The sequence below is a fragment of the Patiria miniata genome, unplaced genomic scaffold (genome assembly GCF_015706575.1).
Source record: "Patiria miniata isolate m_02_andy unplaced genomic scaffold, ASM1570657v1 HiC_scaffold_17, whole genome shotgun sequence".
NCBI lineage: Eukaryota > Metazoa > Echinodermata > Asteroidea > Valvatida > Asterinidae > Patiria > Patiria miniata.
Window position 1 is genome coordinate 6,082,459 of NW_024037055.1, and position 26,115 is coordinate 6,108,573.

Below are 26,115 nucleotides of genomic sequence, written 5' to 3' on the forward strand. Positions count from 1 at the left end.
AACAGCCTTACAAACTTCCAGAACAACAGACCGACAGTCACTTTTCGGATCACACTTTTCTCTTCCGTTCTTACAAACCTTTTTATTTTAAGCAAGACAAGAATCTACTGGAAAGAAAATGGAAACCAACCGGCGACGGAAGTGTGTGTGTGTAAACCTCAAGATTTAATTTCAACTATCCACGGGTTTAGTTGGTCACTGAGGGCAAAAGCACATACTGTTTGTGTAGAACTGATAAACCAACCACCAAGTACATGTATGACTTCCTAAGTTTGGCCTTTGTCTTGAATCTATCATATTACATTTTGAGATATGCACGAACATATAGATTTTTACAAATTGGCATGATTTTATTTTTAATCGTTTACTATGATGTAGTCATTAATGTTAGAAAATGTTAGGAAAAAAATATTTTCAAATTCGGTAGACATGAAAATCTACACTACCAAAAGTCTGTCACCCAAGCCCTTGAGCGAAGTCCGAACATTATAATTATTATCAGTCAATGTTTATTATGCCACGCCATCTTTCCCACACCCTTGTTTGCGTTCGGACGACGACTAGTATATACATGTACACCCTTACCCTCAAGTACAGGCACATGCGCATAACGGTTAAACATGACGTCACAGCATCACTGGAGGAATGTGATTGGTTCTTTTTCACAAGACCACCGCGCGCGCATCATACATGCAATCAGATCTTCCCTTCCTGGTGACTGACACGAAGTTGTTCGAGCGTTCACACGGCAACCAAAAGTCAAGTGCACGGCGTTTTGAGTGTGAAGTGTTGGGTACATAACATGGTGTCGGTAGATCTTGTTTACCAACACAATGCAGTGCCAAATATATATGCGAAGTATATAGAATAGGAGTAAATATAATAGAGGTCGTACGCTGGTCGACCTCGAGAGGTATGAATTGTTGTGACGTAAACAGGGTAAAACTGCACCAATTGGCCGACTAACCTCCCTAGGGTTCAATATCTGGTGAGACGCCAGAAATTATTTTTACTCTCGGAAGTTATGTTCGATTTGTTTTTATTGTAGAATTCGTATAGCCTATGTAAACCAGTCGTTTATGAAATAGCCACTTGCAAAGCAATCGTCTATGATATGCACGCAGATTTGTCGATTAATTATGCAAAACAAGACTGTGTCTTGATCTCCAGATTCTGACCATTCAGCGGGCGCCTTCTATCGGGTATTCCATAACCCGTTATTGTATCGCAAAAACGCCGCAGCCAAATTGACCAATCAACAGCTTAGTCCATATTTCTGATTGAAATGACGCCACAGCTTCAAAAGTCGACTCCGGTTGGCTGGCACGCGGGGTGGCATACAATGTGCATGTTCACATTATATCACACGTTCGTAGTGTGGCTGTGCACGCGTGAACGTCTGATCCTCAGACGGTAGCTAACCATAGGCTAGCCAGCCTTCGGAATGATGCGTGCATGCTTGCAACGAAATGTCATTAAAGCAACATGCATCTTGTATCAATTTCATTAAAAGAAATCACTAATTTATCAAATATTTGCCCAAAGTCGTATTCTTACTGGTTTCTCATTTTCATGTTCACACTATGTCGGGGGGTGGGTGGGGGGGGGGGGGGGGGGGGGCAAAAGCAAGCAAACAAACTCTGTAACTTGTGTCTTCCAAGTTTATAAGCATAAACTGCAAACCCTGATAAAATTTAATAAAGTCTTTAATGAATTAGTTAACATAAAAAAAAATCAATGCTATACATGATTAAACTATTTGAAAACAAAAAAATAAAATAAATTAATGACAAACAACTTAAACCTGAGAACAAACCAAATATCTACCGTAGGCTAAACCAAAACATGAATAAATATACAAATTGTAACACATTTCAATCCTTTGAAAATCTGTAAACACAAATTAAACATTTCTGCATAGAAACCCGTTTTATCCCCTTCGGTCAGAAATTTCGACTGATATTTGGTTCTTATCACCTAAAAACCGAACGCACCATATTTCCACAACGCTTAGAAACATCATATTTTGTTATCAAGTTGAATTCACAAGCTATACCAGTAGAAAGAGTTGTGGCATTACTTCAAGGTTCATTTTTAACACTCTTAAAAAACCCAGCAAACTCAACATAACATCAACGTCTTGGACGCCATATTAAAAAAAACATTCTCCAAGAAAGAACTCGGTCTTGATTCGGTAACCCACAAAAATGGGGAAAAGGATTAATTACCGTCTGATGATGTGCAAAGATAAACAGACGTAGACTTGCTTCTGAAGTAAAAATTGTCGGTGATATCAACGGTGATTTTTGTTTTCACAAATTAAAATGAAAAAAAAGTTCGAAAATGATTTTTAAAACATCATTTTAGATATTACATTTGTCGGCAAAGGTTTTCACATAGAAGGCACAATTAAGTCTGACCTTATTCCTCCGGACTTTCACAATGTGAATCCGATTGAAACAGGATTTTCGTCTTGTCTTTAAATTCCTCTAGGGATTTTCTCTCTGTTTTTCTTACCATTTTCTTCAGTCCAAGTTGCCGTGATTGTGTTCAGCTGCCGCCAGCATCGCGCTAAGATGCGAACCGGGGTCGGCAAGCAACACTTCCGGCTTGCCGAACTCGGCAATCTGTTGGCCAAAACAATGTGAATTTTTTTAAGAAACTTCGGAAAGGACAATTGTAATTGTGTTGTAAAAGACTAGTAATGTCAATATTCACATGCAATCAGTTACAGCCTATTCCAATGCGAAAGGTGTCAAAAAAGCAATGAAAACGTCAAAATCTCCTGTTTTCGCATCAACTTGAAATCTCAAAAACACTTTCAAGATAATAAAACTTATTTGAAGTCATGGTACATTGTAAATATTTTGAAGAATTCGAATCGGGGTGATACATTTTTAAACCATGGGTTTTACCCTTCAATTCATCTTTGCTATATAGCATTATAATTGTACGTGCTGCTTTCTAATAGCAAGAAAGACAATCCCACAAATTAACTCGGCTGGACTTGAACCCACGACCTCCTGCTTACTAATCCACGGTTAGCCTTTCTGTCATACTCACTTGGCCCTTGTCCATGACCATAATACGATCGCAGTCCAGCACGGTGTTCAGCCTATGCGCTATGATGAGCATGGTGCAATCTTTGAAGGCTTCGCGTATCGTCTGTTGTATCAGGCTATCAGTCTCCGTATCTATGGCCGCCGTTGCCTCGTCCATTAGCAACACCTACATTTTGGCGGGAAAATTGTCAAGACAAAAAGTATGTGTAACACGATATCTGACATTACGAATTGTCTGTTTAAGACACGTTGAGAGATATTGTGTTGAGATATTGTGTTGGAGATATTTTGAATTCGAAGTAACTGAATTAAAACTAATGTGAAAGCTTAAAGAGATTTTTGAAGCGGACTCGAAGGATTCACCTTGCTATTTCTCAACAGGACTCGAGCCATGCACACCAGTTGCCGCTCACCAACGGAAAAGTTCTCTCCGTTTTCAATCACGGGCGCCTCCAACTGCTTCTCCAAGGCACTTACCTGGAATTAGAACCAAAACAATTCACATTACCGTAAAGCCAAACAAATTGTACCAATACAGTAAATGCAAACGAAAATTTAAGCCAAGTGTAGAATTACAAGTCACTACATTGTACTTGTTAATTACCTCCGCCAAGGAGGTTATGTTTTCATCGGATTTGGTTTAGTTTGTTGGTTGGTTTGGCTGTTAACATGATAACTCAAAAACTTATGAACGGATTTGCATGAACATTCGTTTAGGGGTGGTCCTTGCTACAAGTACAAATCGATTAGAATTTAAAGGTGATCCGGATCTGGGTCTGGATCCAGGATTTTTTTTAAGGATTCTTCACCATTTATGCGAGCATTTCTTTTGGGTGTATTGACAATATGGCGGAGCATTGTTTAGCCTTGGCGGAGGTTTGCGCGCTCTTAGTGCTTTGTAGTTTCAACTGCTTGTATACATGTTCATAGAGGGCTCTGAAGTAATGACCGGTATACTTATGATTTCACCCGTATGACTCACTGTTTGTTTGATGTATGTTTTCTCCAATGCGGCCCAGAGTTCATCGTCCGAGTGCTGATTCAAGGGATCTAGATTAAACCTGCACAAAATATCAACTTCATCATCAAAATATTACCTTTTTTTCCCACCAATTAACGAAGCACAAACAATCAAGCAAACAAAAACCAACCCCCGAAAAATATATATAGATCAGTACACAGAACGTAAACATCTGAAATATACACATTACATTTTACATGTCTAATTTAATTCATTAGAAATGAGCTAATTACTCACTCATTATGCAAATTTACTCCGATTACACACACCTCTGTTAAAACACAAACAATTAACAAATAGACCAAAAACACAACTATCTCTCTTTTCTATTTTATTCACTAGAAGTAAGGTCACTCAATGATGTAAATTTACTCGGGTAAAAACTTCACACGCCTCTGTTACAGCGCCCTCAGTTGGCCAATTCGAGTCCATTACCTGACCGTTCCTGCAAACAGCACAGGGTCCTGCGGTATGATGGAGAGCTTCGAGCGTAGATCGTGGAGACCGAGACTCGCTATGTCCACTCCGTCTAGGAGTATCTCACCCGCTGCGTTCTCCACAAGACGGAAGAGGGAGACGCCCAGAGAAGATTTGCCTGGAAAAAAAATGTAAGTTGCTTTTTTTAAATTTTTACATCCAGTTCTATTTGTTGATACATCACAAATCACGTGTTTTCGAACACCAACATCAATGTTCCTTGGTTGCTATGACAACGCACCTGATCCCGTCCTTCCCACAATGCCAATCTTCTCCCTGGGACGGATGTGACACGTGATTCCTTTCAAGACGAGAGGCAGGTTGGGACGGTATCTCATCTTGACCTGCTGCATCTTGAGATCCCCGCTGGTGGGCCAGGATTCGTCCGGCTGGGTCGACTGGATGCGGGCCTCTGCTTCTGACGGGGTTTTCTGGAGTTGGGTGTAAAGTTGTCATCAAAACAATACAAGTGAAGCACAAGCCAATTAAAAGTCAAATCGAGAGTCAGTCACAAGTCAATTACAACTCACATTGCAAGTCAATGACAAGTCAATCATAAGTCATCATAAGTCAATCATATAAGTCATCATAAGTCAAGCATAAGTCAATGACAAGTCAAATCATAAGTCAATCATAAGTCATCATAAGTCAATCATAAGTCATCATAAGTAAAGCATAAGTCAATGACAAGTCAAATCAAATCATAAGTCACAGCACAAGTCAATAACATACCTCGATGTACTCCAGCATTCTTTCCACCGAGATGAAGGAGCTTTCTGTTTGCGTGCAGGAGACGACTACCTCTTGAAGCAAGCCTCCCGATACCTTGAGAAAATAAATAAGAATTTTATCAGTATTGTAAAAATGAAATCTTGGGCCCACAACGATTGTTTAATTCTCCAGGGAAACAAATTAATGGCCGTGGTGAAGTAAATAATGAATTATAAGTGGATGAAACATTACCAAAATAGTCGCATATTAAGGGAATAAATGTGTGCTTGGCCGGTTTTGAACACCCTGTTTAAGACCGGTTGGAGTGTGGATGCTGATAATTACCCAAACCGAAGCCGTTTGAAACCAGCCACGTGACGGGCTCTCGACCAATAGGAATGGATAAACTGTCTTAGGTATTTATGAAAACAAAATATAATGCTGGGCATCCTGATTAGTACTTCAGAAATCAGAAAAAAAATCAGGAAGGAAATTTACTTTAGTTTTAAAGATCCATCCAGGAATAAGAACAATCCTGAACGAAAGTCTACAATCCTGGCCAAATCTCGCTGGGCTCCCAACCCCCGGCCCCCTCTCAATGTTGTCTCTCATTACGCGGTGTGTGCTTCATCAGCTGGAGAGAACAACATTGACCGGGGGAGCGGGTGACCGTGGCAGGCTCAGGAAGTGTCCGAACCGTCTTGGCCGGGATTGTTGCTAAAAAAGAACTCCAACAAGTTGGCATTGGGGGTACTTACAGGAATCAAACCAGGGCATCTGAAGGAGAAGACATTGAGGAAAACCGTCGTGCTGATTGAAACATAGCTTGTTATGAACGGAAATTGGTAGCGTAACATTTATACACCAAGTTTGGTTAACTCACCGCGACCGATTGGTACAACGCCATAGCAGCCAGAGCGGTTGACAACAGCGTATCTTTACTCAGCAAGACCAGCAGCGCCAACATGCCGACCAACACGGCGGCCATGACGTCCATGCGTACGGCAACCCACCGCGGAGCCATGGTGAACATCAGTAGCATGTGGGAGTTGACGTCCAAGAGCTCCTCAAACCTGCAGGTAGGGAAAAAAAGAAGTAAAGTCACTGTTAACTTGCTGGGACGTATATAGGAGTGTTGCGGTTGAGTCCACTACGAAAGATCGTCGTCGTTCGTATGATGCTTCGGTAGCTAAAACACAAGAAAATGCCCAATTCTTGCAGCCACTTGGCTGTATCTTCATCAAGCTCGATCAGACCGGTGGGTCCTTGACGTGGCTTGAAGATTGGGCTTGCTTGCGGGATGTGTTCTATTGTCTGCGGAGACCCAAGAGCAAGCACCGATCCGGTTAAGGAAGGAGCGGGTCTTATCTTCCCCACCCTGTTCGGAGTTGGTTCAGCCTTACCGCGCCGCTTACGCTTGAGGTGGAGCCCTGCGAAAAGTGTGCATAGTCCATAGCAAGTGATATGCGCATTAGAACATATGCTTATGTATTTTGCGCAATATAAATGCCATTATTATGATTATTATACTACCGGAGTCTTATATAACGCACGTGTCAACCAACAGTTAGGTACTCAAGGCGCTGGTAATTATGTATATTTTTAAAGACAGGTAAATGAAGTTTATGAGAAATGTGAGACCCCTGATGTAGCGCCTTCATGCGGGTTTACAAGGTGCTACGGCGCATTGCAGCCACTGCTAGAAACGCCGGGGCAATCCCCTTGTTTCTGGGTTCTTTAACGTGCATTACACAACACACGGGACCTACGGCCTTACGTCCCATCCGAAGGACGAAGCAATAATGGTGAAGTGCCTTGCTCACCATGTTCCCCGTCAGGATTCGAACCTATGAACCACGGCACACGAGTCGAAAACCGTAACCATTGGACCACAGCACCCCACAAGTATAAGTGAAGCACAAGGGAACCAGTCTCCCGGTCAATGAACTTGCACAACATTAATGCTTCCCATTCTTATTGTATGTACGGTACATCCCCTCTCTTTATGACGAGACAGTGAATTGACTTGAGACAGTGAATTGACTTGTGATGTACCTGTGACCCTTATCACAAATCCCAGGACTACACCACAGGAGAAAGCAGTGCTGACGACACGTTTTTCTTCAGAAGCACTCACCTAGAGGTAAATCGCCTCTCCTGTCCGTACGCCCGGATGGTGACCAAGCCCTGCATGGTGGCCGAGATATGCGACACCAACTTGGACCTGCTGGTGTTATCATACCTCTTGACCTCGCAGTAGCCCTTCCTGAAGAGGATGTAGAAGGCTAGGCCAGCGACCAGGACCACGGCCAAGGCGATGAGATAGAGGGGCAAGACGATCGCGATGATTGCCTGCATGAGGACGAGGACGCTGAGGAAGACGAGGCAACGCATCAGGTTGGTGGGAAGGAGGAGGTCAACTACGAGAGGAATCGGGGAGATGAGATGTAAAAATTAGCTAAATACGTTAAAGTGACAAATCTGATGATGGTCATTTCAAACGGTCGTTACCATATTTCTTTTAGGCTAGATTTAATTTCAACTTAAACATTTTTCATTACCTGGTTTTTTTTTTTAACAAACAAGCCTCCAAATTTGCCTTGTTTAAGGCATAGTTTGATTTATATACTAACACCTGGTATTAACTCATGAGGTATGGAGTAAAACACATCACAGTTTGGAAGACAAGATTAAAGTTCTCTGTATGCTATGTACCGTATTCTATTGACATAACTAACTTCTCAATTATTTCCGGTAACCCATTTGTCCAGCTGTCTGGTGCTTTGGTCATCTTCTGCATCTGAAAATACGTTTGTCGTCCAAACTACGTTAGTCTCATATTTACTTGAGGCAGTTGTGCTTTGAATTTTTAATCAGCTCTTCTCAACAATGTTCTACCCACATGAAAAGTCCTTTCCTTCTCGGACTTCAATAAAGGAATCTTTCTTTTGTATCCGTCATTCTACTGATGTTTGACTCTCACCTTCGTCCATGTCCTTGGAGAACCTGTTGAGAATGCGGCCGAGCGGCGTGGTGTCAAAGAACGACATGGGGCATCGCATGATCTTACGGAGGAGACTGTCATGGATGCGTGTGGATGCTCGGATGATGGTCTAGGAGGACACAAAAGATGACTCGATGGTTGGATGGCCAATAGATTTACTCAATGTGGGATAAATGATCTTTTGTTTATATTTTGTGACTTGTATAAACGATAAATGGTTGATGTCTGGACTTTCTTAACGAATTTATAATTGTTCTATTATTATTATTATGTTTATTATTACTGGTTTATTTTCCATGTCTTTTAGTAGCCCATAGGCTAAATTACACGGTGGATTACACTGATACCATAATACACATTAATTTAAAAGTACACTGTTTACTTCAATTTAATAAAAAAAAAAGAAGCCAACATTTGAAAGGTTCATTTTGAAATTGTTCATGTGACTTTGAAACTTTGAACGATATGTCTAAAGTCTTGAATTTGACAAGGAAAGCCGATCGAGGTACTGGGAGTCTGATGAAATAAGAATGGTCAAGGCAGATAATAAATAACAAGTTTCTCCTAGATATTCTTTAAAAGATTAAACAATACATAAACTACACAGCGCTGCAGACCAAAATATAATGGACTTTTATGGACTTACCACAATGAACACAACGCACGTGATACCGAGTATGACCAGAGAGGAGAGAAATATCCCAATATAGACCAACACAAAGAAGGTCAGCTGATCGTCTTCATCAGGTGACACATCAGGTGCATCGTCATACTGGTCCCCTTCCGATGACTGGTACAAGAGCGGCTTGTAGACCGGCTCCGATGGAGCAGACATGTTGGCCAAAATTGGTTCCTGGAACGGAGCAGAAGTATAACATTTCCTTTAGTTCCTAAGGTCACTCTGTCACATTAAAAATTAAAAACAAATCACAAGACCTTCGTTGTCAGAGGAGTTACAACTCAGGTCGCATGAAAGGGGAAGGAACAATGACGAAAGTCACCTGGTTTTAGACTAGGCCTATATACTTGCGACAGCACTTGATGTGATGGACTTGTGAAGACTTCACTTCGAGTATTAAATTGTGACGACTTCATGTAAACACCGCAAAAACCCCCCAGAAAGTCCACACTCATTGGAGGGGTCATAATTTTGAATATGATCGTCTTATGATAACGTTTTTTCATATAGACTTCTGGGGAATGCTGTTAGCTACATTTTGACTGTTAATCGAAAGCTACCAAAGACTGTTAATCGTCCAAGATTGACAACAGTTTATGAAAAATGATGCAGTTTGAAAAGTTGCAAATTTAAAGATTACGCGAGGAGAAATTACTAGGCGCTACCACACATGACCGTAATTGGCCCCTATCGACTGCACAGTGCACGATCAAAGCGCGGGTAATTCGATTCGTGTGTTCCCATGCATGCAAGCACTGTCGATCGGTATTCCCTGCCGTTCGTTTCGGGCAGTGTTATATTGTCACGCAGCAATTTCACTTGCGAACCCTTTACATTTGCAACTTTTCAAACTGCATCATTTTTCATAAACCGTTGTCAATCTTGGACTATGTACAGTCTTTGGTAGCAAACGCGGTATCAAAATGTAGCTAACAACATTCCCCAAAGGTCTATCAGGGGTGTGAAATCTCAGCTTTAAAGCTGATTTCAGTGTTTTTTGTTTTGGATTTCAGCTTTTTTCCCTCACGTGCTGTGTACAAAAGTATAGGAGATTTCCAAAGTTCAGCTTTTTTGCACCTTTTTCAGCTGTTTTCAGCTATTTTTTATCAATGGTCACTCACACCCCTGGTCTATATAAATGACGTTATCATAAGACGATCAGATTCAAAATTATGACCCCTCTAATGAGTGTGAACTTTTTTTTGCGATGTTTATTACCGGCATATCTCACCGCAGTTTCTGCTTACCTGTCCTGCGCTCACCGTTTGATTATTCCATTTCAAGCTATCTTGTAACCAGATCGACAGCCACACGCTTGTGGAGATGCTCGTTAACATCGACAGGAACATGAGTAGGACGTTGATGAAGGCCAGGCACGGCCCGCCGGCATATCGGATGAAGCCTCGGTAGGTAGCGAAGGCTACTCTCCCGCTGCCTCGGTCTTCCTCGTCCATTAGACGGACTGAAAGTATGCAAGTAAAAAAATCCCCAGGAAACTTATTCAACGGGAAGAAATCGTCTACAGCGGTGTTCTAATCGCTAAAACGTCAGCGTTTTCTCACGAAGGGACACATTTGGCCAAAATCATCGGCTTTTTTCGAAATAATTGATGTTTTTTCCGGCCGAAATCGATTATGTGGACAGCAACGAACATCCTGGCAAAGTTTTTTTGTCAAAATCAGGTAAAAAAGTCATCGAGATCACGCAAATCAATGATGGGAAAATTTCACCCAAATCGTATTTTCAGTTTTCACGAAGAGACAAATTCAACCTTTATCCCTGCGTGCCATCTGGTGTATCAATTCTACGTTGAAAGCACGTTGGGGCAAAAACAACGTGCGTATATGCGTTTGAGTTTTCACGAACAGAACATTCTCTATGGAGATTGACTTCTCCGCAATTAATTGTTATATCTTTTAACTGGTACATTTTTGAAGTTTAAGATCTCAGCTTACTATCTGTATCAAAAATGAATCAACATGTGCTCTGAGAATAGGCGAAATCTTTATTTCAAAAGGTGACATAATTAAAACCAGATTTTCTCAAAACCACTCTTCAACGCCCCAGGACCAAAATGTGTCCTTTTCGTGAAAACGCTGACGAACTTGGCTTTCTACCATCAGGGTTAATGTATCAAGACAAAAAAAACAACCCCGACTAACTTGTGGAATCAAACCTTGGACCTAAGAAATACCCTAAATGCGTTCTACCAACTAGGTTAGAGAAATTAAAGAATTTGTTCCTGGAAGCAGCATTTTAACCTGGGTGTTTTTAAAATTACACGGGCGATCTACCGACCAACGTATTCAGCGCTATATTGGTGCTTGGTCTCGATCTCCGAATAGTCTTTTCTGTGATCCACAAAATTGTTTCAGATTCTTTTTATTCCAGTTGTCTGGTCTTGCTTCACACTAATAGCTCATCATCATCATTAACAGACTGAAGCAAGGCTTGCACAATGTGAAATCCTCGGGTAACCACTTACCAATTTCCTCCGTATCCTTCACTGGTTTCTCTTTACTTTTCTCAAACATGTCGTCAATGTCCGTTCCTTCCTCGCTCGCTGTGTCGATGTCGACTCCACTCACAGACACCGGGCCTTCTTCCACGCTGGCGTGTTCCTCCTCGTCTCCCCTACCGTGGAAAGTGTCGATCAGCCGGGCGTATTCGCCGTTAGCGGCGATCAGTTGGTCGTGGGTTCCTTGCTCGGAGATTGCACCGTCTCGCATCAGCACCACGTAGTCGCAGTCACGAAGATACTGAGTCCCGAAACAAACATTACACAAACTAATTTCAGAATCTTATAGTGCATGTTAAATCTTACTAAAGAGGACGAGAAATCCTCACTTACAAAAAAATGTACTCAAAGTAAGAGTTCGTAGATCAGTACAATTAATATTTTGTATTAAGGTAACAGGACAGATTGAGATACAACGATGCAGGAATTATTGAAGTACAGTACAGCTTTTCACTTTCGATTATGTTTTTCCCACTTGGGAAGATTGAAGTTTAAATTATTTTTTTTTGGGTGTCCTTCACCAATAACGTATTTTTTTTAATGATTGCTCCGTGTCATGTCTTCTATGAGCTCACAGTTCCATCTAATGCTCCTGCATGGAATCATTTAAGACGTCATCTTACCTGAAGCTGATGTGATACGAAGAGCACCGTCTTACCCCTGAGGGCATCCCGGATGCAGTGAGTGAAGATATGCTTGCCGACGTGTGCATCCACGGCACTGAGCGGGTCATCAAGGAGATAGATGTCCCTGTCTGAGTAGTACGCCCGAGCCAGACTGATGCGCTGCTTCTGACCACCGCTTACGTTCACACCTCGTTCACCAATCTGTTTAAATACTTAAATACTTAAGCTATTGAAAACATGCAATACACTGTACAAGAAAATAGACTGGCACAAGTCATGATGAAGTACTTAAGTATCAGTCAACTGTGTCAAAAGAAACATCTGGTACCGGCTTATTTCTACACATGTCTCCATAGTCTGCCACCAGACCACTGAAGGGCCAATCTTTTCAAACCGTAGGACATGTATCAGTCTAGTCTTAGGCTTCAAATTGAAATCACTTGGCTTCACTCTCAGGTGTAAAATATTAAAGAAAAGTCTCCTTTAAAAATTGATTTAAGACCTCAAACTTGGCTGGTGAAATGATCAGGACCTTGTCTTTGCCTAACAAAAAATTTGGAGAATTTTGTCAGCTAAAGAGTGAGTAAAGTTGGTCTGAATTAGTTTGGCAGGTTTTTCTGCACTCAAGGTCCCAGTCTGGTAATCATCCATTAAGAGTGAGAAGTTTAATACATTATAATGACTTTCTCCAGAGCGAAATAGAAATAGAGAAAGAGAAAGAGTCACATCACATGAAATTTATGTGATTCTTGAACTCTCTACGAAGCATAATGATATCTCAAATCGCATTTATATGAATATTTCCTGATTAGTGTATAATGTACCTCTGTTTTATCTCCGTCCGACATGATTTCAAGGTCTTTCTGCAAGCAGCAGGAGAAGATAGCCCGATCGTATTTCTCCTGGCTGAACGGTTCACCGAAGAGGATATTGTCTCGGACACTTGCATTCATTATCCAAGCCTAGTATTGAATCAAATCAAGAAATCAATAAAAAAATAAGTTGGAAAAATTCGTCACCGACACCACGAACTGACACCCGGTGGTCAGCGTTGCAGAAATACAAATCGGAGAAAAACGCTTTTAAAGGTTTGACAGGAATTTACTCAGTAAAATATTCCATCTATCTTAGAGGTGTTAGTATCACTCAACGTAAAAATGCTTTCACTACTCAATTATAAACGTTATACTGTAAAAATCTGCTTACTTAATTAGCAATTAAAATGATTAAGATGGGTGTCAGTTCGTGAAAACCAAAATTTACGTGTTTTCGGAGAGTGCGCGCATGCAATAGCGTTAGTGAGTGTCAGTTCGTGAAAACCAAAATTGACGCGTTTTGGGAGAGTGCGCGCACACACTGCGCATGCGTGCGCGCACTCTCCCAAAACGCGTCAATTTTGGTTTTCACGAACTGACACTCACTAACGCTATTGCATGCGCGCACTCTCCTAAAACACGTACATTTTGGTTCTCACGAACTGACACCCTGTGCAGGGTCACTTCGTGGTAACCAAAAATACCAGAATTGACCAATTTCTTGAAAATTCATTAGTAAAATTTGCTTATTGTAGATGATTTCAGCAATTTTAACCTCGTCATGTTAAACTTCATGACACAAACTGCTAATATGTACAAAAAAAGAAAATTTAGATTTTTAATTTTTTTTGTACACATGTGATGCAGAGGGTGTCAGTTCGTGGTGTCGGTGACGAATTGTGTGCACTAATAGCATCAATTATGTAAAGATTTACTTACTTGTATTTTCCTTTAAATTTCAACTTTAAAAAAAAATGCGGGATTGGTGTATGACATTTATTTTCAATGAAAATGGTGTTGAGCAAAAACCAATTTTCACTTATACAATTTACAGTTATATTAATTGATAAATTGAAATCCTTCGCAATGTTTGTTCCTTACAAACATGGAATTAATAACAAAAGATTGATAATCTGGAGCTAATAAGCAGCTGTACCAAAAACTTCTCCAAACATACAAATACAAACTCATTCTTTAAATATTAAAAACGGAGAAATCATTGAGATATTTTTTAGCACAGGCTTTGCAACTGACCTGCTGTGACGCGTAGGCGAATGTACCGTCTAACGCCACGGTGCCATCCATGAGGTTCATCTGGTCGAGCACGCTGGACAACAGGGAACTCTTGCCGCTACCAACGGCACCACAAACCCCTATCAGATGGGACTGAGAAAGGAAACCCAAAACATGCAGTATAAGTCAACATTCAAATACTGAATCATGAATCGGATTATTCATCTAATTGAATTGGAATCTTAATTGTATCAAACTTAATTGTATAAAACTTCTACTCGCCCTAATATGTGAGATTATCATTTGACAAGTCCGACGAGGAAACTGAGACTGCGAAAGCAGGATGTGGAAAGAACTTTTCGCGTACTTAATGGTATAGCATGTAATTTGTAAAAGGAAGATATGCCGACAATTTCTGAGTAATTTAAATAAGGACTCCGAGTCCAGTCGAAGTTGATTGTCTTGCACAGGCCTACCTATATAGTGATAACATCTTTACAAAACAGAAAGTAAGCAAATAAACACATCAATATAAAAAAAAAAGACATACAAAGATTTCAGATGAAAAAAAATGGACACAGATGTCATTAATTCTTTCGGAGACATTAGTGTCATTACAAATTCCACATACAACCGAGCCGTCTCTAACATTAATCATGTCCTAAGTACAGAAACATTCGATTTCACACACAATAGCGGTCCACAATCAAACCAGGTATTTCGGGAATCCTTCATTTCAATAAAAATATAAATATTAAAAAAACGAACAAGGATTGCATAATGCCTCATTGGTTACAGACCTCAACAAAGAGGTTCCAGATTTAAAAATTGCATTGCTAAACTTACAAAACCTACTCTGGAGACTGATATCCAGAGGAGAAGTGTAAGAGATCAAGGCAACAATGTCACAATGGTCATAGGTTGCAGGCGCCAGATTTTTCTTAAAGCCTTTTGATAATGGCAAGCTTTGTGTTACTTCACATTCAAAGAAGTCTTAATTTTTGATGCTTAAATTTTGAATACAACCACGCAACTTGTACTTGGAAACTCAGAGAAGGATTCAAATCGACACTTGATCAGGACCAGATATCATAGGACACCAATCTTGCACCTACCTTTGGAACGACAAGACTAATGTTCCTCAGTGTTGGCGCTTGGGAAGCTGCAGGAACGTCTTTGTCAAGTAGGGTGTCCACATCATTCGGTTCCTCAGGTTTATCATCCCCATCTTTTTCCTTCTCACTTTCTTTCTCACTTTCTTTCTCATTTTCGATCGTGTCGTCGACCACCAACGTGTACTTGGTATTGGCGTTCATCTCTGCCGGACTTTCATGGGCTGGCTCGGGAGCACTTTGGGGCGGGGCGTCCCAGCTGAAGGAGGCGTTTGTTAAAACGAGGGCGTGGCTTGGATCGGAGGGGGCGTCCCACTCTTGGCTGACTTCGCTCTTGAGTAAAATTGGCTGATGGGGCAAACCATTTTTATTCTTTTAAGGTCCAGTTCTCTGCGCTCTTTTGGGCAAAAGTAACTGACTTTTCATGGGGTTAACTAGTAGGCGTAATTGCCTTTCGAGACGTCAAAATAGTTAATAATTATATAAAAGAAAAACAGGTGAACAGATAACTATCTACGAGAGTTAGGAATGAATGTGATTATAGATTTTTATAATGGTTGATAAAACTAATTTGATAAAAAAGGGAGGCTGTTAGAGTTCGGTCAACCTTCATCTTGTTTGTAACTAAGCCTACAGCAAGAGACAACGTCTTCAGACACAGACATAATTCATTTTACTTAATTGATCACATAACATCTAACATACTAGTTCATCAGTCTTCAACAAGAAGAAGAAACACAGCAATGTGAGACACACACCTGAATCCTTTGGACTGACACCACCGACTCTGTCAATGGTTTAATGGCAATCGGCAGGATGTACATGATGGTAGTCAGGGAGCCAAACAACTGCAGCAACGTGAAAGCCTGTGGGAAAAGAACGATGCAACGTCAGCTTAATACATTTGACTTCCTCACCTTTCTTTCAAAGTAAATCACTTTATTTGGTGTATCTGCCAACATCATAAAAATGAAGACTCTTATTTGAAACAGGTGCAGAAACAGGGGGAAAAAAGGCAGGTGAACATCCAACACATGGTCAATAATATATAGAGCCCTTGCACGGTGAGCCCTCTCTGAGGGCAGTATTTAGTATTTACATTCAGAGACAATGAAAGTACAAAGTGATCTACTCATACATAATCAAAGAGGAACAAAGACCTATTTCTTGAGATGAACATTTTAATTGGAAGTCTCATGCGCTCAGTTAAAGGGTGCAAAACCAGTAAACTTTATGCCCAAAATTGCCTACGCGGGCCAAATAACGATTTGTATGCCCTCATTTTTTTATATTAGAGCATTTTGTTGGCCATGAACTTGAAGGTTTGTATAAAACAAAATATTGGTGGAAGCCGTGCAAAGGACTGCTAGCTCGTATTATCTGTGAAATTCGGATGAAATTGGGTCCTACAATTGCTCTATTTTGCACTGGAGCGCAGGCATCATTTTTCAAAATGGCGATGTAGGACTACTTTTAGGCGTGATCATCTTTGGATGGAATTTTCTCCCCAAATGGCATCGGATTAAAATTACCACCAAAAACAAATTGAACAGAAAATGAAAGATGATGAAATAAGCTTTAATTAAATTTTGATGGGTGTCTCAAACACCTTGGAGAGTTGTGAGTATTTAAATAATTGTTGGAAGTGGTCTGCAGCAAAACTTATTCGTATGAAATGGCGATGGTATTTTTGGTAATGAACAAACACGTTTGAGGTTCAGTCACACCACATTACGGAAATCTATCCCCACCTGGGCAGCCGTGATATCGCTCTCCATCAACTTGTAACAAATGGCAACAGCGAGGATGACGGCCGGGCAGACAGACAGGGCCATGCCGAAGGTGTAACTCGACAGGTAGCCCGACCGTTGGAGCTGACTTCGCTCCCGCTTACGAATCTCTGAAATAACAGACATTTTATTTTTACCTCAAGATGTTTTGTTTTGTTTTTAGCTTAGTTAAATGGATGTATTTTGAATGTTTTGTATGCGAGTACACCAAATGTAGCATTAAAATATTTCAATCAATCAATGATCAATCATATAAAAAAGTATCTAATATCGGTCTAGCAACTTTCTACAGGTCGTCTAAAACAATCCCACACCCTCAAAGTGTCTTCTTTTTCGCAGCTTTTTAAAACATACATCGCAAGTATTTACACATAATTATTTAGAGAGTGTAGTCCATTAGCTTTTCAACAACGAACAAATCTTTCCAATCGGGTAAATATTTATTGAGTTATGGCCAACTGGGAGTACCACTCTGTCATTTTGTCCACGGCGACTAACATTTTGACTGCCGCAATAAGAACACGGGCCGAAACTTGCATTTGTGAGAAAAAGGCTACCAAGTAGAGGGCAGAGACAGAGCAGCAAAGTAAACACCTAAGCAGTTAACCAAACAGTTCTTTTCGGGACTACTTTTACTTCCAAAAGGATTAGCCTAATGACCATTGTTGTAAAAACTTAAAAACAAAATGAACAAAATAAAGAAAGCTTAAAACATTAAAGAAAGCAAAACTAAGCTCACCCCAAATCCATTACTTTCCTAACAAATTGACAATTGAGATGTGGAAAGATTGACAAATCGGCATTTATCTTAAATTGGGCATAATTCTATAAATATTTACCCGATTGGAAAGATTTATTCGTTGTTGAAAAGCTAATGAACTATACTATCTAAATAGTATAGATATTTGCGATGTATGTTTTTAAAAGCTGCGAAAAAGAGGACGTTTTGAGGGTTCTGGTACGGTATCTCTAACCGATACACAAAAAATTATAAACTTACTCCACACTCAATCAGTCATTTTTCGCACAACATTTCTACCAAATAATTATCTAATAATCATAATTTAGGGAAAGATTGTCTTAGAATCTACGTTCGATATCGCTCCGTGCTGATATCGGAAGCATTGAGGAGTCCTTACCCGTGAGGTTTTGTTGGAAGGAATCTTCCCAAGCGTACATCTTGATCAACTTGACGCAGTTCAGCACCTCGTTCAACAGGCGCGTCCGACGGTCGGTGAATACCACGCACTTCTGGCGGATGCGAACGTTTAGTCTCGCCAGACACGTCTGTAAAAAATAATGAAATTTATCGATAATGAAAAGACATGGAGAAAGGAGGCAGTAATTAAACCGATGTTTACTTGGTAAGGATTCTTTTTGAGGACATGAGCAAGCTTTGCGTACGAGGTAAAAGGCAAAGTGTAACTACCGACAAGACAACAATGACACTCTATCCGAAATGTAGGAGTGTTTATTTGATTTTCTTGACATGTGCAAGAAAAAAAGGGAGGTTAACTCAAGTTACTTATCAGCCGTCCACAACCTGATGACAAAGCGATCTAAGACAAAGAGTGAGGCGTACCTGGAAAGCGAAGACGATGATGAGCATGGCTGTTCCGACCAACGTGGGGACGATTCCGACGACCAACACGCATCCGACTAGGATGAGCAGCACAAACAGTGGGAAGGCGATCAGGACTGGGCCGAAGACCGCCGCATCAAACAGCCGCTGGATGTCGTTCACACAGATATTCACCATCTTATAAAGGAAGGAGCAGACAAAGCTTTCTGATTATTATTAAAACATAAAACAGTCGCAGGCTCAGTATAAGTCGGAGAAATTGGTAAAATCCTAACCAAAAGCAGTTTTATAATAAGGTTGCAGTGAAAAGAAATCGAAGCAAACTTTGAAACTTGAACTTAAACTTGGATTTTTTTATATTTTTTTTTACCAAAAGCGACATTTGAATACGTTAAGAGTGAAAAGCACTGAAGCAGAGAAATTGGAAGTAAACATGGCTTCAGAGGATTTTTGTACCCTTTTTTTGTAAAACGTAGCCTACCTCTCCAACCGACAGCTCGGAGGTGTTGCGAAGCCTCGACACCTTTTTGTACAAGGTCAGCATGAGGGCATTGCGCAGGCGCACTGCCGTGCGCATGTTGGTGTACCACATGAAATTCATCCCGACCACTCGCAAGGCCGTGGAGATGAAGATGGAGAAGGCTAATGCCACACTGTACCCGATGGAGTTACCGGGCTCCTCCAGGTAGAGGATGGCGGTGTAGAGCACATACGCCTGTGGGAGAAGTTTTCAAAACCTCTGAGAAGACAGCCATTACAATATGCATGAAACACTCCTATGCAACTTTCTTAGGCGAGCAATGTTTGGAATATGCAAATATTGAATGCAATGATTTCTTTCTTTCTTTACCTAGGGTATGCCTAAACAGTTTCAAACTGGTTTCCACTGGGATCGACCGGCATGCAATACAATGCAATGCAATGCAAGCATATAGAATTAATTCCGAACCTATTCAGCAACTATTATAACTTTTGTTAAACTATTACAACTACAGTGCGTATTAAACAACAACTTCAGTAAACAACATGGCTTTACTATATGACTTAAATGAACACAAAGGTCTATGTATGATCTTCTGTAGGCCGGCCCTATTGTAATAATGGCCAAAACAATCAAACAAGAATACCCACAATTTTCGTATTTTTATATTCTGTGTTTTTACTCACAGTCAACAGGAACCCGCTGCTCAAACCAACAACCAGAATCGCAGAAGCAATCAGGAAACGAGTCCGAATGAACCTGAAGATGACTCTTTTCAGTGAGACGTCGTTCTCTCCTCGTCCGTCCATCTCGTCTTGCCACAATCTCTCGAATCTTGACGATGATGGAAAATAGGGAACAATTTTACCAAAACTGGATGTGTATATAGTAATTATTATGCGACAGATTTTCTATGAACAAAATGACGACATCGTGTGTACTTTAGTTCCATTTCAAAGTAACCTTTCTTTTACCATTTCACAGTCGTGGCTTTTGCCAGCCGGTGGCGGTGGTTGGCACAATTAGGTGTGCCACCATTGACAAAGCGAGTAGTTCTTGTATAGGTACCACAACGAATAATTAAAAGACTTTGTTTCAATACTGAAATTTTCTATGCGCTATTTTAGGCAAAAACTGTTGTCAACCACAGTGAAATTTTTTTTGAAACTGTTGGCCGCCCGAAATGGCGCTTTTGGGTCTTCGAACGGCACTCGATCGCGGTGAGATGTTAAAAATGTTCCCGTCGATATCTTCTGATAATGACGTCAAAATCATTATCCAGGGTCAACTTTTTAATTACCTTTCGCAATTGACCGCGGCTGCATCCCTGTCTGACATCAGCCTCCTGAGGGCGTCCTGTGTGATACCCCCTTGCCGATGTGCTTTCCAGAAGATTCCAGTCAGGAAGGAGTACATCAGAGTACCAAGTAACCCGGTCGTGTCCATGGGACTGCGGGTCTTGTGGCTACTCAAAGAAAGGGGGAAAAAATAGAAAATAGACTTATTGTTCGAAACTTTTGGGTAGAAATACTTCCCGTGCACTCCAAACTCCTCATCTGCTCCAAAAATACTTGGGTTTTTTTTTAAGAGAAAATTTAGCCCACTCTTCCAGCTGTGACAATCCACAAACCCTTCAAAATTTACATAAGCCTTCTAATTTTTCAAAAATATTTACTGAAAGTTAACAATTGAAATTAAAAAATGTCCAGCAAAACAATAACAATATCAGCTGTCGATCCTTTGTTTAAAAATAGGGTTATATTAAATTTATGACAACTTAACAAGTTTGCTATAGCTGGGGAGCATAAACAAACTTACTACCGGAAAAGAAACACTTTTGAGAACACAAATGGATTCTTTTGTTTGAAATCTTCACCTTGAGCACGGTCTGACCGGCAGCAGAACTTTGAGCGTGTCTCTCGTCTTCGCCCGTCCGTCTGTCCTCCCGTGACCTGAAGTGCGATTCTCGGTCTCACTCATAATGTCGTAGATTGTTGCTTATCGAACTGTATGATGTTTATGATATCGCAAAAAAAGTTAATATGAAAATTTACACCAAAAACGTATATATGTGATTTAACAAACGGCATTAGTAAAATAAATCGGAAATGATGTATAAAAAAACCACAAAGTCGAAATGGATAATTTTAAATTATCTGTAGATCATAAAAAAAGAGCATGTTTTCCTTCTTCGGGGTGTGTTTTTTTTTTAAATTTAATTAATAAGGATTTTTAACAGAGGATCTTTTGTTTTCAAAAGTAACCATCAAAATTATTGAAATATATATTTTCTCCGCTAAACAGATGTTTTGTGCGGGTACCACCCGAATCGCACTTTTCCCTATCCTTGAAAGTTAGTCATCATATTGCTTTTTTTAAATGTAAATTTGTCTTTTAACGGTCAATAAAAAACTCGTGCCTCCTCATAAGCATGGTACCATGCGGAATACTACATGTACCAGAGTACACATAGTGCTGTTTTAATGCCTGCGTCTGATGCAGGCAAAAATAAGAGATTTTTCTTTCAAGTACAGTATTTTTTTTTTTTTACTAGTATACATTTCATAGCTGCGTTGTTTTTTTCTGGGTAAAGATGATTTGACAAGTGTTGTTTTTGAACACTACATGCAATGCTTACTCGAATGTGCTGGTATACTAACGCATGTTGGTAGTCAAAGATTGTGATTATTTTGTAAAATTATTAAGCTAAATATCGCCCTGAATCGTTCAAAATCCTCTTTGCCAAAGTGGAAGAATTGGGAGGATTGAGGTTACATGGCAAAAGTGCGTTACTGATTTCGTAGGATGCACTTTGCCAAGGTCTTGGGCCGGAAATTGTGTTGTTTTTTGCTCAGCTATGCATAAATATAACTGCTCCAGGATGTCACTGGCCAAGCCTAAACATATTAAGTCACTGCCGCAGGATTTTGCAGGATTCAGGCAGTGGTCAACCCTCCACGGACCATATTCAAGAAATAATGGAGGAATTTGCAGGATTGAGGCTATAGGCTATTATTTATATGAGACCAATTGGAGGATTTTGCAGGATAGGGATTGAGGCTACATCCTCGCAAAAATGCCGAGGGAGTTAGGGTTTTAAAGATAAGCTTTTGTAATGATAATTTTATTTTTTAAACAGATTATATTGCATCCGCTGCATTATTTTACTATATTTTTCAACAGCATCGATCGATTTCAACATTCTTCAGCCATGGAGGTCTGTAGTTTAACAGATAAAACCTTGAAGATGTTGAAAAGGAGTGAATGCAATGATGTTGATGAAACTCATCAAAACACTAAAGAAAAAAACTCATCAAAACACTAAGGAAATAACACTCCCAACAATTTTGGGACTCTCAATACTATGAGAGTCCCAAAGCTTACGGTATTGAAAACATGCAACACAAGAAATAGACTGGCACATCAAACAACCATCCAACACACCTTTAGTCAATCAATAACGAAAGGAACATCTGGTACCTATATAGTCTCTATCTCTACACATTCTCTATTTTTACACATAGTCATGCCACCAGACTACTGTGAAGGGTTATTTTTTTCCAAAAACGTGGACAGTACCATGCAGACTATAGCCTTAGGCTTCAAACTGAAATCACTTGGCTTCACTCTCACAGTGCAAAAATATTGAAGAAAAGCCTCCTTTAAAAAAAATTGAATTGAGACCTCAAACTTGGCTGGTGAAATACTGAGGACCTTGTCTTTGCCTCATGAACATTTTGGAGAATTTTGTCAGCTAAAGAGTGAGTACAGTTGGCCAGGTTTCGATTTGCATGTTTTTCTGCACTCCAGGTCTCAGTCTGAACACCTTACATCGTTCCTTAAAAAAATAGACTAATCTCGACATAACGACCCAGAATTGCAGTACTTTTCATCAGCTGCTGCAATAAAATTAATTTCAAGTCAACATAAACATCTCATAAGGAAAAATAATACAGCTTGTGCACCTGCAATTGTACTGGGTTAAAGGTTAGGAGTAAACCTGTTTGTTGTAAGTCCGGATGCGTGTAATCTTACTATCTATGCAACTTGGTGGTCCGCCAAATAGAATCCAATTCAAACTTCCCTTTATTGTGGCGCCTGCAATTTTATTGTTGGACGTAAGTAGGCCTCGTGAGTTAAGCCGCTACTTTTGTCATCGGCCTTTCTTGCCATTATAATGGGTTTGGTTAATGTTTTTTTTTGCAAGTGGTTGCGAGAGCCACCATAAGATTGGATTATTGCGTAAGAGACGAGACAATTTCGCTTCTCAATCGTTTGACGCTCGCCACAATTTTTCTGGCCATACCGATGATTGTTAAAATTCCAACCGCCTTACTGATTGTTTGGAGTCGTTTATTCCTCCCTTGTCCCATTTTCACCCCCATGGTGAGCTTATTTTCTATTCAACTTCCAGAAGATAATACTACCAAAAATAAGAGTCGCAAATTAACTTTCCGACATTTGCTTTTCCTTTAGCGTTAGAGACACCACTTTGTTCACCATAATTATAACCTCAATGGTGGTTGGTCACTAAAAACCATTAGGCAAAATTAGAAAAACAAATCACGAATTTCAGACTGAGAATCTTTCTAGTTAAAAAATGTACTTTTGAAAATCACCGCTCTATATAGACTTTGTACATGGTCGGCCACCAAAGTACTAGCATCGTACGACGTACATTTGCTCCACATGATTCAAAAGCACAGTGTGATGAGAAAACATACATGAACACTTACCAAGTGAAAGTATATCCGAACACATGCAGAGAACATCGATTCCTTAGAACCAGTTCCGCGTGAGCTTGTAGTAGTTTTCAGGCAGTGCAGTGGCTCTGACGTGACAAAAATCCATGAAACTCATGTACCCCTACAGCAATATGATAGGTTTACACGATAAAGATGCTGGCATGGCACACTAGGCCTATTTCCCTGCGCTTCTGGTATTGGCGTGTTATAATGCATAGACCTATTTCTCCATCACAAAAGAAGACGATTATGCTTACTCAAAATCGATGCGTACAGATCCTTGTTCTCGATAGCTGCCTACTGACCAAGTGCCTAACTGAGAAGGCATAGGGTAAATCTTAGTGAAAGTGGATCCATACTTGTATTGGGCGCGTTGTGTCTAGAATAGTTGGAATAAATACATACACAATGTGAACAATATCGTGGCAGATGCTCGAGCAGTCAAAGCATGCCTAAGGATTTATGCGTAAATAAGTAGTACTACCTGTATGTAAATATATTCAGCACATCAATACAATTTGTATAATGAGCTTTTAGTACTGCCTCACGTAATAATCACTCATGCGTGACGTAACTTGTGGTTGGCTTGACTTCTGTGCATATTATGCTAAAAGAAAATAAATACAGTTTGCAGTTCAAATTATAACAGCATAGCTGTGTTAACTATAGGCATTAACTTAAAATAACAAAAGGCATAATGCATTTATACAAACTGTATTAATGGCTTTGAAAATTAAGGATTTCTCGAAATAATCTGGTCACGGACTAACACATGCTAGCACTAGAGCACATGGCTCCCTTGATTTATCTGCACCGAATTCCATTTCCGTATTATTATTATTGGCAATTAAAACGGCGCCCTCTGTTGCCAGTGGTTGTCGTTCTATATTCATGCATTGCATGCAAACCACATTCCTAGGCCTACTAGAAAAATAACAGACGATTCCTGCGCTAAAAGAAAGCTCATGGCTTGTTCCTAGCCAAGTGAGCTTCCAATAAATGTCAAAAACAAAACTAACAAAAAAAATAAGTGGAATTTCATCAAGCTCCACACATTCCTGTTCATAAATCTTGAGATTACCAACCCGTTACAATACATACATGACATACAAACTACAAAGTTCGTGGTTTATTTTGAAGTCATGGAAGTAGGCCTATAGTACACAATGAACCCTTTAAAATGCGCCCAAAAAATTAGGAAAATAATTTTGTGACAAATTTGTAGTTGGGTATGTGAGTGGAGATAATAATGGTTTATCAAAATTTGTCACCTATAAGCAAATTCTTTAATGTTAACTTAAGATTTTCCGAGATTTGCTCAAGTGCCCTACGTAACAGCCGATTTTGTGCCCAATTTCCGGACGCCGCCGTTTTTGAATTTTGGACTGAATGACTGCACTGAAACTGTTCACAAAGGTTCAACAGCAAGCATTACTAAGGTAAAAGTACCAGTATGTAACTGAAAGAATTTGAAGTTTGTCAACAAAGAGGTTTGGCAACACTGCATGAGGACAGTCGGGGGAAACGTCAAAGTGCGCCCCATAGGGGAGCCCATGTCTAGTTTCATGAGTTTTGTCGTTTCACACGCATTTGAATTCAGACGGCCATCAGATCACTCACCTATGTCATGTATGTATGTGTCACGACGCTAAACCACGTTTCAAATTCGCAATGTCAATCTCATAAACTGACGATAATTCACTTGGTATCGGAAATGAAACAGTATGACACTTTTTGGAATATCAACTGCCCAAAATACGTCCAAAATGTCATTCCTAATTAATTCTGCTACTGCTAGTGCTAGAGCTCGAAAATGCAGTAGACAACATGGCGTTATGCAAATTACTTGCGAACTTTTATATGAATATTCATCGGATAATTATTGAGGGCGCCATATCATTTGACTTACAAAGGACGTGTTTGCGATTTAAAAACATTGTGCAATATTTTGTACTTTTTGAAGATTAGGCTAATAAAATTTAAATTCCAGAATGGGCTAAGGAAGTGTGCAGACATCAACATGGCGTAAATATGCAAATCACTTGCGAACTTTTATTTCGTATAATATTTATTAAGGGCGCCATATCATTGGACTTGCAAAAACACATTTTTAAAATACATTTTGTATTTTGTACTTTTTGACGGATTGGGCAAATGAATTAAAATTCCAGAATGGGTCTGAATGGGCCTTATACACGAGTCGGCCATATTGAATTGAGAGCTAGGTAAAATTTTAATTTTTGGAACTTGCGAAGAAAA

The 26,115-nt window shown here is 40.0% G+C and overlaps 1 protein-coding gene across 5 annotated transcripts; it reads right to left on the bottom strand.

The window, feature by feature from the left end:
* Nucleotides 1–1,643: 1,643 nt before the first annotated feature.
* Nucleotides 1,644–25,685, bottom strand: LOC119723644 (multidrug resistance-associated protein 5-like). Of its 5 annotated transcripts, XM_038194412.1 has the most exons (27): nt 25,477–25,685; nt 23,848–24,235; nt 20,988–21,117; nt 20,412–20,576; nt 19,798–19,945; nt 19,112–19,345; nt 18,631–18,807; nt 18,188–18,335; nt 17,010–17,158; nt 16,017–16,124; nt 15,262–15,606; nt 14,168–14,299; nt 12,923–13,060; nt 12,096–12,299; nt 11,440–11,713; nt 10,202–10,416; nt 8,922–9,128; nt 8,255–8,384; nt 7,409–7,691; nt 6,155–6,344; nt 5,293–5,385; nt 4,802–4,991; nt 4,519–4,678; nt 4,045–4,123; nt 3,426–3,539; nt 3,064–3,228; nt 1,644–2,627 (listed from the first exon to the last, which is right to left on the bottom strand). In XM_038194412.1, the coding sequence occupies exons 3-27, from the start codon at nt 21,089–21,091 to the stop codon at nt 2,526–2,528; spliced, it is 4,254 nt and encodes a 1,417-aa protein (XP_038050340.1). In that variant the 5' UTR covers nt 21,092–21,117; nt 23,848–24,235; nt 25,477–25,685; the 3' UTR covers nt 1,644–2,525. The 5 variants fall into 5 exon arrangements, with proteins under 5 accessions (XP_038050340.1, XP_038050342.1, XP_038050343.1 ...); XM_038194414.1 differs by lacking the exon at nt 23,848–24,235; XM_038194415.1 differs by lacking the exon at nt 25,477–25,685 and having other exon boundaries at nt 10,217–10,416; nt 23,848–24,342.
* Between the last annotated feature and the right edge of the window lie 430 nt (nt 25,686–26,115).

What these genes read in the sequence shown, in the direction of transcription:
- LOC119723644 (XM_038194414.1), bottom strand. Translation starts at nt 21,091, where the DNA reads ATGAGTGAGACCGAGAATCGCACTTCAGGTCACGGGAGGACAGACGGA. An exon ending in TCGTATCACATCAGCTTCAG is followed by an intron (nt 11,714 to 12,095) that starts GTAAGATGACGT and finishes TTCGGGACTCAG; the next exon opens with TATCTTCGTGACTGCGACTA. An exon ending in GAAGGATACGGAGGAAATTG is followed by an intron (nt 10,417 to 11,439) that starts GTAAGTGGTTAC and finishes GCATACTTTCAG; the next exon opens with TCCGTCTAATGGACGAGGAA.